This window comes from Trachypithecus francoisi, unplaced genomic scaffold, assembly GCF_009764315.1.
Source record: "Trachypithecus francoisi isolate TF-2019V2 unplaced genomic scaffold, Tfra_2.0 Lachesis_group13, whole genome shotgun sequence".
In the NCBI taxonomy this organism is placed as follows: domain Eukaryota; kingdom Metazoa; phylum Chordata; class Mammalia; order Primates; family Cercopithecidae; genus Trachypithecus; species Trachypithecus francoisi.
This window is the reverse complement of record NW_022681458.1, coordinates 29,812,390-29,825,679: the sequence shown is the minus strand read 5'-3', so window position 1 is coordinate 29,825,679 and position 13,290 is coordinate 29,812,390. Positions and strand designations below refer to the sequence as shown.

The 13,290-nt window shown below is 35.4% G+C and overlaps 1 protein-coding gene across 1 annotated transcript in view; it reads right to left on the bottom strand.

Moving 5' to 3' along the window:
• The window catches only part of LOC117094573 (receptor tyrosine-protein kinase erbB-4-like), a 51,370-nt gene extending 45,875 nt beyond the window's left edge, over positions 1 to 5,495 (bottom strand). The window contains exons 1-2 of the mRNA XM_033230405.1: positions 5,343 to 5,495; positions 2,843 to 2,918 (exon numbers count right to left, since the gene is read on the bottom strand). Of these exons, the coding sequence (XP_033086296.1) occupies positions 2,843 to 2,918; positions 5,343 to 5,495 (229 nt within the window). The remainder of the gene's footprint in view (positions 1 to 2,842; positions 2,919 to 5,342) is intronic.
• Between the last annotated feature and the right edge of the window lie 7,795 nt (positions 5,496 to 13,290).

Here is a 13,290-nt window from a genome sequence, read left to right as displayed (position 1 = left end):
GAATTTAAAATTATTCTTTATAATAGAATATTAACTATTACTTGATTTTTTTTGGTTAATATTTACATCTTAGGATTTTAGGTATATTGTTAACATGTACCTAGTGATAATTTAATTGACTGATTGTTATTACATCTTTAAGTTTGTATATTAAGGAGTAGTTCCTAAAATATATCATAAAAATTTTCTCTGAGGCGGGCTGCAACAAGTTAAGTGGATGACTGTTCATCTCTAGATAGTCATACTTACAGAATATATATATATATATTTTTTATATTTAGAATATTTTATATTTAGAATATATTTTAGAATTTTTTATATTTTAGAATGATATATTTTATATTTTAGACAGGGTCTCAATCTGTCACCCAGAATGGAGTGAAGAGGCATGATCACAGCTCACTGCACCCTCAACCTCCCCAGGCTCACATGATCTTTTCACCTCAGCTTCTTGAGTAGCTGGGACTACAGACATGAGCCACCATGCCTGGCTGATTTTTGTATTTTTTAGTAGATAAAGGGTTTCAGCATGTCGCCCAGGCTGGTCTCAAGCTCCTGGGTTTGAGGCATCTGCCCACGTCGGCCTCCCTAAATGCTAGGATTAGAAGCACGAGACACCATGCTGGGCCTAGAATATATATTTAAGGAGAACATTTTGTTAACTTAGATAGGCAGTTATAAAAGATAGAGTAGATACTCTCACATCTCTATCAGAACTCCCAACATGAGCAAGATACAAAGCAACTGTAAATCAAAATAATAGAAAATATAATAAACAGAAACATATAAATACAAAAACAAAAGTCAAAATATAAAAAAACTCTACTTCTGATAATAATCCAATTATATGCTTGTAAAGGTGATGACGAGATAGGGTTAGAAAAGGATGGTTTCATGCAAAAGAACAATATCAGGAAAGCTAAAATAAAACAACCTCAAATTTTACTTGCAATTCCTTTAGCTTAAGATGTAGATCACAGCCGACGCATATTTTTGTAAAAATAAAAATGCACCTAGTGAGAATTTTCCATAAAGGTGCACTGTAAACAAAGTTATGCAACTTTCTCTGCCTTTTATGCCTTTTGCAATCAACTATGATGTATCATAAACATGTTTAAGTGTCTTATGAATATGGGTTGATAACCTGGGCTGTGTTTCAAAACAGAGTACTACCTATCTTTTATTTATTTCTCATGAACCCTTCCTGGGATTTTGCAACTCAACATGAAGAAAAATGTTACAGCCTAAGTAACAAGATTTTCCCCAAAAGACAAATTGTACTATCAAAAATATGACTGTTCTGCCAACTTTACATATATTTTGAGCTAATTTAAATTTGCTTTCAGGAGATTGCCACATTTGATTCAGTGAATTATAAGTAGAAAAAGAAGAAAAAGAAAAAAGTATATATATATATATATGTAAAATATACTATATGATATATATAATATATAAATCTGACATAATATATATTCTATAAACCTGTCTATATCATGTAACATATAAATGCTAATCTACATGTTAATCTGTATCATATAATATATAAATTATGATAGAATACATGTAATAGATGTTTTTCTGTACACTTCTTACAATAGTTTAGGAAGTAAGTTTTGTCAAGCATTGACAAATAAGAGTTGTAAGTTCGAAGTGATTGAATGGTTTATATCTTTTTTTCCAACAATGCAAAAAAAGGTAAAACTTTTTTTAAGCTTAAGTTTGAGTAAAATAAATTGTACCATGCGTTTAAATCTCACTACCACCCTTTTATTTAAGTGGGTGTTATGCTTTCTTATTGGTAAGAAATGCCAATTTTATATGATATATTTAAACTTAGAAACATATTGACTCCTTCTTAGTAATACCGGACTTACATTTAAGTAGCCAGACAGATGCTAAATAGCTCATCTTAACAATTAAGCACAATAAAATAAATGTTCTAATTATAGATATCACTCTTTTCCAGTTCATATTATTCACTCTGTAACATTTCTGTTACTCCACAAGTTCTTTGTAAATTAAAATTAATGTTGTAATTAGCAGTCTTCTCTTTTTACCATGTTCATTGCTCTAACTTACTGCTGTCAGTAATTTTTCTTTGTTATGACAATAATCTGTTTTCTACTATAGAACATAAAAATTCTCATATGTAAAACACACACAAAAATTGGTTTTGTTTTTGTTTGAATATTTACTATATTCAGAGTTATGTTTTTGAAAGTTGCTTAAAATTAATGCCATAAAATTCTGTGAAATTTTCCCTAAACCAGTATTGGCTGAATATTTTTCCTGTCAAAATGATCAGGCCAGTTGCTATCAAACCAAAGCTTATGGAAAACATCTTAGCAGAGATACTAGTATATTACATTGTAATGAACTAGAAAAAAAGCAGAAAAAGGCAGATAGGAATGCTATTTAGAATATTTTGTTGTTCTTCATTGAGAACACATGTACACAGGGAGGGGAACCTCACACACAAGGGCCTGTCGGGGGATGGGAGGCAAGGGGAGGGAGAGCATTAGGACAAATACCTAATGTATGTGGGGCTTAAAACCTAGATGATGGGTTGATGGGTACAGCAAACCACCATGCCACATGTATACCTATACAACAAACCTGCAGGTTCTGCATGTGTATCCCAGAACTTAAAGTAAAATAAAATAAAATAGAATATTTTGTTGTTTTTTTTTCATTGAGAAAGCAAAGAGTTAACTCCTTTAGATTAGGCTTATAAATAGGTATTTATAACACAACAAAATAATTTAGCTTAAGATATTTCACATGAATTTAACATATGTATTTTTGCTTTACAAGCTTTGATTCGCAAAGAAGATTTATTTACCATAGCTCCAAACGTCACTCTGATGGGTGAATTTCCTGTAATGTATACACTCCAGAGCCATCCATTTAATTGGCATCTGTAGAGAAGTAAGAAGTTTTAAAATTACATTAAAAATTCATTTCTATATGTATTTCATAAATGTGAATCTCTGGGCTGGACTTAATCATATTTTTAAAATTGTGTATGTGTAGATATAACTATAACCATAAATATATGTTAATTTATAAAATACATAAAGTGAAAAAATCTAAAGACATACTATACTTATTCATTTTTTATTTATTTATTTATTTATGAGATAGGGTCTCAACTCTGTCACCCAGGGTGGAGTGCAATGACACAATCTCAGCTCACTGCAATCTCTGCCTACCAGGCTCAAGTGATCCTCCCACCTTAGCCTTTGAGTAGCCGGGACCACAGGGGTGTGCCACCACGCCTGGCTAATTTTTGCATTTTTTTAGAGATGGGGTTTCATCATGTTGCCCAGGCTGGCCTAGAACTCTTGAGCTCAAGTGATCTGCCTGCTTTGACCTCCCAAAATGCTGGGATTACAGGCATGAGCTACCATGCTTGGTCGTACTTACTTATTTTTTTAAAAAGCTTTATAAACAATTAAAGGTAAAAATAATTAAGTAGGGATAACTTTCTATAGTTCTTAACATTCAGTAATTAAGTTGCTAGTAAATATTATGATTTACAGTATCAAATCTGAACATCTAATACATATGCTTCTAAAAATGTGTTTATAGTTTTTTCTCAAAAAATGAGATTTGTTATATTTTCAGTTATCCCTTTTCACCCTCAGACACATTTTGGGCCACCAGTACAATGGACTCTTTCTATACTTGCCCCTCCCTTCTCCTCTCATATAATTTGGCCACTAAAAGGCCTAAAATCATGAATTCCAAAGTTAGCCTTGCTTTGTTTTCCAGTTTCAAATTGACCTCTCTCATCTTGGTTAGCCAGTATTGAAAATATGTACCATTTTCAAAATAGGAACTATATAAAATAATGTGAGGGGATCAGCACAAATCTATCATCACTACAAGAAAAACAACTCAACCCACATATCCTGCTGCTGATGGGCCAGCAGAATGAGTTTCAACTATGAAGGGCATCATTATATAGCTGGGAATATAATTAGATTCTATGGAATAAAGATAAACACTTCTACTGTGCAGTTGAAAGCTTAAAACTAAATAGGCCTTTGAAATCATGAGGTTGGCTGCTCACCAAGGTGACACCAAGGTAACTCTATGACAGAATCATGGTATCCAGTGAAAGGGAACAGAAGACACATTGAAAGTAATTTCCCTATGGGCAAGGAGTTAGCAGACTTTATGGACTACGGACATTGTGTTAAAGAAGTAAGTTTAAATCACAGGTAGCTTGATAAAGACTTAATGGTTACCAAGCATTTAAAGCTGTAATGAATCTTGCTTTAGACAAATCTTATGTCTCAAATCTTATGTTCTCAAGACAAGTGAAGCCATGTGATTTATAGACTTCAACTTCTGTGCAGTTTTATAGTGAATTTCAAAGCTGTGGTCTCAGACTACTGCAGTTTGGTAGCAAACAGGCAAAATAGGGTAGTTTAAAAAAATTTTGTGTTATTTTGCCTTGTGATGAAGTTAAGCATTTGGAAACCTAACACTGCAAAATATTTATAATATATATTTGGATGGCCCATGATAAATAAAGCATATAATAAATATATTTACATGACATGAGAATAACTGAGTTTTTTTTGTTAGTGTAAGCTTATAGGTCACCATAGGCTAAGATTGCATTTGCTTATTTCATTTGGGCTTCCTGACCTTAGGTTTCACCAGGTGAAGCTAGAGGGACCTCCATATGAAGTCTAGTCCTAATAGTTTGGCCAAGAAAGGCAAGCTAAAGAGAAGGTTAATGAGGAAATACAAGACATGGTACTAAGGCATGGATTGAGACCATAGAGTGGGTCAAAGAGTCAGGAATGCTGTTGTCAGGCAGAGGCTGAGACTAGAGGGTCAGAAAAGTTAGACGAGGCAGTGGCTCTGTTCAGGGTTGTTTGTACTACCTAAACTTTTCTCTGGTCTATAAGAGAGAAGCTATGTTATCTGTAAGAGTTAGTGCTATGGTCTTTAGATCAATGGGACAATTTCTACAGCCATGTGTTAAAGTTTAATTTCTAGAAGCCCTAAGGATCCACCCCCTTCCCACCACTGGACCTAACATGAAGGTCACCTGGGTACAGACATACATCACTTTATTTTAGCTACTTTTGAGAAATGGAAGCTGGTAATATATGGTGTGTATATATATATATGTGTGTGTGTGTGTACATGGAATATATACACACATATATACATACCCTGAGCAGGAGAAAAGGCAAATGGTAGAACCAAGGTTTTATAATCTCCTAAGCTTCAGGCTTATTGATTTCTTGTATAAAATATAAGGACATAAAAGAATATTATACTACATTTTCAAGCAATATTGCTTTCAAAAAGATATCCACCTTTCCTCCATCAGCATTGTATTCTTTTTCATCTCCTTCCAAGAGTCTGGCTAGTCCAAAATCTGTAATTTTCACATGGTTTGGAGATTTCACTAAGACATTACGGGCTGCCAAATCCCGATGAACGAGCCGTCTTTCTTCCAGGTACATCATTCCCTGAAAAACATCAATTTCCTTAATGATAGTCAGTTAATGCCTAGGTTTTTCCTTTTTTTCTAAAAAGAATTCTCTTAGCCTTCAGTTGGAAGTGCCTAATTTTTTAAGTGAAGCCAGAATCCTAGAATATTTTCAAAATTAGAGAAAACTTGATTTTGGGGGAGAGCAAACCACAAACAGCTTGTGGTCTTTTCTCCCTAAAGTCCTATGAGACAAATGAATTACTTTCACATGAGCTAAATGTTAAATCATTATTTTTCCAAGCGACTTGATATCCTTTTGCAAACTCTTTCTTTTTGCAAAGTGTGCAGGTGTTGTAGCAGATAAGCTAACATATGCTTGGATTGACCCACATATTTGTAGTCATTCCTTCTCAATAACTTCTGCTTCATGTTATCTCCCCCCTACACATCCAAACAAATACCTCTATCCATAATTTTTAGAAATATTTCATTTGAGGTTTAATGGTGCCAAAATCGCCATTATAGACTCTATGGAGGCTGAAGAATTATACTATGATATTATACTAAGAATTATACTATTCTTATTAATTATTCACAGAATGAAGTATATACCCTAGAAGTCTTAAAAACCTGTAACTTTTAAGAAGGCTTCTATGGTATCAGTAGTCACTATGAGAATCCATAGTGAAATTACATAGTTTGTAATGACACTGAAATTAGCCTTTAATATTTTGCCTTTGTAAAACATACAGGGAAATTAAAAATAAAATGTGTTGCTGTTTAGCAGCAAGAGACATAGCTGGCTCTCCTCACAATACATCCACATGTAACAATATATAACATATGTTATATATTAATATCTATACAAATTCAGAAAACATAATCCAGAGGAGTGACAATTACTTTATTAATTATACTTCAGTACTAGGTAAATTAAGACTTGCTAAACATTATGTTTAACAAAATAACATGTAAAACTAAGGAAATAGACCTGAGGCCAAGAATAGAGTGAATATATTTTTGTTGAAGAGTTAGGGGCAATTCTGTATTTGATTATTTTAGTGGTACAATGGTCATCATTTAAAAATAGATTAGAATTATTATGAAATGGTTGAACCATACTCTCACGCCAATTGCAAATCAATGCCGTTGGCAGTTAACATTACAACTGCAGGATTTTGAAGGATTAATGGTTTCTGATACCAAAACAAAAGCTGTGGAAAACAGACACATAAATCACACAGGTCAAAAAATTATGAACCGTATACCTGGTGTAGTGTAAAGAGAAGATTACTCCAAACAGCATCATGAGCCAACCCCATATAAATGCACATTAAACACAACCAGTGGAGATACTGCCTGATATAGTCTAATCAGTCAACAGTTGGGTGACACTGTGCGGATGAGTGTTTTCTGAAATCAACTTACAACCGAGATTTATGGGACTTTTGCCTGCTTTCCTAAATAGTGCTTTGTGTTTGAGTACATTAAATTAGAAATTCCTAGAATAAAGTACATCTGAGAACATATAGCCCTTATATGACTTAAAGGATCAAAAAATAAATAAATGCATTGCCTTGGAGATAAAATATTTTCATATCTTCCCAAATCTATCCCTTTAAGAAATGTTCATGAAACATTCATTATTCTCTTTCTTATCACCTTCATATCAGAACATGGAATATATGTTGGCAACAGGTTAACGCATACTATGTGCTGGACTATTTGCCAGACACCGAGAAGACAAAAAAGATTCAGATAAGGTCTGTACATTAAAGGAGAACAGAAGCTAATTAATAAAGTGGGCAGATAGGGAATAAAAACTTGAATGGACTGATGTGATACATGCAAGGCATTTAAAGAGCCTATTCTGAGGCCCTTATGTAGTACAGCCTAGCAAGTATGCATGAGAGGAGAGACTTCAAAGTGGTACTAAGACCTAAGTAAGGATTGAATGATGTCTCCCAATTGGGCAGAGTGAGGGTAAAACTGCAGGCGGACAGAACAAGCACAGGGGCAGCAGTACCATGGCGTACTTGGACAAAGACATGCAATTCTGTATTTTTAAAGCATGCTGTATTAGGGAGGGACAGTGGTGAGAAGTGAAACTGAAAACAAAAGAAGAGGCAGGGTCCAAGAAGGGTCCCTTATATGTCATGGTAAAGAACTTAGACTTTTGTGTTTCATGCAGTATACAATTAGGTGATGTGGAAGTTGTTTTAAAAAGGGGAGTGAGACCAGGCGCGATGGCTCATGCCTGTAATCCCCGCACTTTGGGAGGCCGAGGCGGGTGGACCACGAGGTCAGGAGTTTGAGACCATCCTGGTTATCATGGTGAAACCCCGTCTACTAAAAATACAAAAAATTAGCCAGGCGTGGTGGCGGGTGCCTGTAGTCCCAGCTACTGGGGAGGTTGAGGCAGGAGAATGGCGTGAACCCGGGAAGCGGAGCTTGCAGTGAGCCGAGATGGATTGTCTCAGGAAAAAAAAAAGGGGGGGGGGGTGGCATGAGATTATTGTTGGACTCTTTGAAACGCCACTCTGGTGTTAATACAGAGAATGGATTGGACACCTGTGTAGCTGAAGGCAGGAGCCACTGCCACAATACAGAAGCAAGGTGATGGGAGTGTAAAATAAAGGTTGCAAATTTGCAGTCCATGGACTACATACATCCATTTTTCAGATTTTTTTTTTTCTTTAGTCCCCACACTGGGTATGGGTTAGTCATTCTCTTTAGCTGAGACCAACTGTACCCCAATGAGGGTAATCCCAACCCATTTTCCAAGATCCCACTGCTCACTATTTCTTCCCAGGAATTCTGCTTCCATCACTTATGACACTCGTCTGCTCCTACGTGTAAGAGTATCTGAACCTTCAACTAAACTAGGCCAGAAGGAATACTATAAAGAGGATAATACCAAGGAATATTTATAAAATTAAGTAATCATCCTCACAGTGTTTGTTTGAATGATGAAGAAAGAGAATACATTGAGAACAATTTTGTTTTTAGACTTTTATCATTTAGGTGGATAATGATCCCTTGAACCAAATATCGTTCTAATAAAAATATCATTTTTATATTTCTTAAACTTATGCAGGAAGAGTGATATGTACTTTGCCAATAGGGAACTAAGGCACATTCACCAAAAAATTTAAAACTGTGCTATGATCTGAATGGTTTTATGTCCTTCCTCAAATTCGTCTGTTGAAATTCTAGCCCCCAAAGTGATGGTGTTAGGAGGTAGGGACTTTGAAAGGTGATTAGATCATGAGAGTAGAACCTCATGAATGATATTAGCAAACTTATAAAAGAGAACTTAGAGAGATCTGTTGCTTCTTCAGCCATGTGAGGTTACAGGATCTATGAACAATCAGGAATCAGATCCTCACCTAGACACTAAATTTTCTGGCACCATTATCTGGGACTTTCCAGTCTCCAAAACTATGAGAAATGAATTTCTGTTTATGGTATTTTGTTATAGCAGCCTGCACAGACTGACACTCTAATGACATACTCTACAATACAAGAAAAACTTCAAAAACTCCAAAAGTTCTTTGAAATTCTATACACAAAGCTCAGCAAAGAATAGACTATTCTGAAGCTAAATACTGTTTGTCCAGAAAAAGCGCTTTCTTCAAAATAATGAAAAATCAAATTTTAAAAACTAGGTGACAATGTCTAGACAGTTTCCCTCACCCACCTGACCGTCACTAAAAGCAATAAGAACGTAAGTATCTATATCATTACCAAACCATCAAAATACATGTTTATGGTTGCTCTGTAACTATGAAACATCATTATATAGATGGATGCTTTCAAATAATTACTTACTAAAGCCACCTTAGTCCTACTTTCACACCCTGAGAGTGTTGAATCATCTATGGATTGCTCAAAACAGTTTTCTCTACATCACAGTCATTAAATAGGATTTTCTTTCTGGAAGATCTCATTTGAGTCACACTCTGCTAGATTCCTTCAAAATGAAATCACTCTTCAAATTAGAGTGTCATGCAACTAAGGTGGCAGACAATTATTAGAAATAACAGGGACAAAAACAAACTGGATGAAGTCTCTGGAAGTTTCAAGATGAACAAATAAGGGTCATTCATTATGATGCTGTGTTTCGTGGGTAAAGAAACCTTATACTCTGCGCTGTAGCAGTTCTCATATCCATGCCAGGCCAGCTTGGTAAAGTAGATTATGAGAAGATAATACTGATGGCAACCACAGTTGACATTGACCCAGTACTTAGGACACAGCAGTCATTAAAGTAAATGTTGCCACATTGGTTGGTTAACTTAATCCTATGAGATGCATACTGTTGTCATATTTTACATATGAGAAAACTAAGGCTAAGTGAGGTCAAGTTACTTGCTCCAAGTTATCTAATCAGGGATCCCCAAGCCCTGGGCCATGGAGCAGCACCAGTCTGTGGCCTGTTAGGAACTGGGCTGCACAGAAGGAAGTGAGTGGCAGGTAAGCCAGCATTACTGCCAGAGCTCTGCCTCCTATCAGATTAGCGGTGGCGGCATTCGATTCTCATAGGAGGCTGAACCCAATTGTGAAGTGTGCATGCGAGGGATCTAGATTGTGAACTCCTTATGAGAATCTAACTAATGCCTGATGATTTCAGGCGGAACAGTTTCATCCTGAAACTATGTTCCCTGCCGGGTCCCCACAAAAAGAGTCCCTGGTGCCAAAAAGGTTGGGGACTGCTGATCTAGCTAATGCATGGTAGAAGTTGGATTGGATCTCTTGCTGTGCAGACGCTACAGTCTACATTTTTAAGCCTATCTTCTCTCTTAATGGGTCACAGGGTTATGTGGGCATGGATAAATTAATGAACATAGTGGTCATACAGATTTTTGTTTTTGTTTTTGTTTTTGAAATAAGGTCTAGCTCTGTCATCCAGGCTGGAGTGCAGTGGCATGATCAGGGCTCACTGCAGCCTCCACCTCCTGGCCTCAAGCAATCCTCCTGCCTCAGACTTCCAAAGTGTTGGGATTACAGGCATGAGTCTCTGCATCCAGCCACTTGAAGTCATATAGCTTTAAAAGGCACTAGTACTTTGGCAGAAAAAAACTATTATCTGGTGTTTCTGTGAATTTCAGGACATAATGCAAGTGATTGCCTCATTTTTTAATTTATATTTTAAACTCAGTTAAATTATAGCATCTTTTGGTAAGTTCGCAGGAATTTGAATTGTGCAAACTACAGACTGTTCTTATTTTGGTCACAGAGTATGCAAGACAGTAGAGTGGGTATGAGTGTAGATTCTGTGGCCAATTGCCTGTTTGAAACCCCAGTCCTGCCATGTTCTAGCCCTGTCACTCTGAGAAAGTTATTTAATCTCTCTGTCATCACCTTCCTCTCCTCCTCTCTAAATGGGCTTAACAGCATCTCTCCTTCAGGTTGTTGTGAGGTAAATTAGCATATGCAAAGCGCTTAAATAGCAATTGGCATATAGTAAGTGTAGAACATGAAAACCTTTATTACTGCTCCAGGGATAGCTATCAACAATCCTAGAATGCACAAGACTTACTTACCCTCCTTAACTTTAATTGCCTATTTCAGAAAATCTGTGAACCTCAGCTAATATATCACAGTGGGTGTTTAATAAATGTTTGCAAATGGTGATACATATACTTATAACCCACCCATCATGATTAATGTGCGAATACAATTTCAGAATTATTACTATTCAAAGTATTATTTTAACAATAATTCACCCAAGGATGCTGTCATAGAAGAAAGAAAAATTAGAAGACATATTAAAAGATTTTGTGCCCTCTATAAATACATCACAGACTAAAGAATTTAGTGAAGATAAAGGTCACGAATAAAATAGATCTGAAAGGTTCAGTGCTGCAGAATGTTTTCTATGGGTTAATAAAATAGATTTTCTACACCAAGATAACTGCCACTTACCACACACCATGGAGGGGAGTTTCTAAAAGAAGTGTTTTAGGGTTATTTTGTCTACTTCATGATCCAAATGCCACAAGTCTGATTTTATTGAAACTATTCAGAATTTACCATTACCCAGACTATTCATAATTTTACCATTTTTCATGCCTTCTCTGTAAGCCCTAGTAAGTTTTCAAAGAATGCATACTTATTTCATGTTTTGCTCATAGCCTTAAAATGTGTAATCATAGTAAATACAAGTTAACTACAGAAGGTCAAGTTGTATGCTTGATTTTCAGAAATGAACTGTGATATAAAATCCAAGGAAAATGTTATTAGGATTGAATTTAACATTTTAATCTCTGGTTAGAATCAACTCATATAAACTGCTTATGGAAAAGAACAGAGAATGACTTAATTTTAAAATATTGGTATTGACAAACACCTAGCCATGACCTTCTTTTCAATCTTACGATATGTGAGTTATGACAATCTGGCAAAAAAGCATTATTATTGTTTTAATTCAATGTGAAAATGTATTTTGCCCAGCTGCCGGAAGCTAAAGGAAGTCAAGAGAGACTGGACTATTTCTGACAATAAATATTTGCTTTTCACATATTGGCCATGTGACAATTTCATCAAATACATGTGTGGAGCTAAAAATTTCAAGCTGCAGTCAGCTCACAGGCATTAATCTCCAGCATTAATCTCTGGAGTTAGCAAGAGAACATTTTTTTTGTTTGTTTGTTTTCATTCTAATAACCTGAAGCTTTCTTAATAACAGGAAGCTTCAGGAAACCTAACTTCAAATGAAAATATCTCCTTTTTACTACCTTTCCTTCTAAAAGCAATTCTTTCCCTGGGGGAAAGAAGAATCCAACTATAATGCTTACTACGGTTACGGCTAAAGATATAAGCATGTTCAAGGAAAGAAAGGAATCTTTGGATGAAGTAACTGATTTTATCCAAATAGTGCATAAAGGGAATATAAGGGGGCTCAGTAATGGAGTCAACTGAGCGATCTTTTTAACCAGCAGAAGCCGGTTCATGGCAGAATAGAAAGAACACAGAGCTGAGTGTTGTGAGACAGAAGTTTTGGACATATTGTTAACTAGGTTTATGACCACAGGTACTCATTTCACCTCTGCTATAAAAGTGATGGATTGGCTGAAATGATCTCTGAGGTTACTGCTGGCTTTAAATTTTTATTTCATGATAGATGAAACTGTAAAATATATCTATGTGAAATATTAAATTGTGGGCCAATAATAGACACAGAGAAGAGTAAAGAGGTAGAGTAGATGTCCCCCTTCAAATATTTAGTGAGAGTCATGAATACATTTTAGTAAAAATCATCTTAGTGCATCCTAAGTTTAAAATATAAGACTCCAAAAACACTGGCTACTTACTATGTGATTTTGGTCAATTTATACAACACTTATGTTTCACTTTCTTTGTTAAATGGGGGTAATAATAGTGTCTACTCTGAGGGTTGTCCTGAGGATTCAATGGCTTAAAATCTGGAAAACATATAAACATTCACTATTATAAGAGACTATGTATTTTTTAAATAAATAAGCAAAAGTTTATCTTATTAAAAATATAATTTGACTACTTTGAAGAAAAGGCAGCCAGTTGAAACACCTGTTGGTTACTCAGCACTCTTAGGTGCAGTAGCTTCTCATTCTACTTGTTCCTGAATGTTCTTCCTATTATTCTATTCAGAGGAAGAAAAGCAGATTCATACAGCTGTCCTGAGCCAGCATGGAGTTAACACTCATGGTTAATTCTCACACTTCCAACTGCAGCCACGATCTTCAAGAAGCCTAGTTAGGTTGCAGATTTTAAGAAGACTTTGGAATATTAAGGACAACCACATTTCTGTCATTTTAATAATATATAATAAAAATTATTGTTTGGTA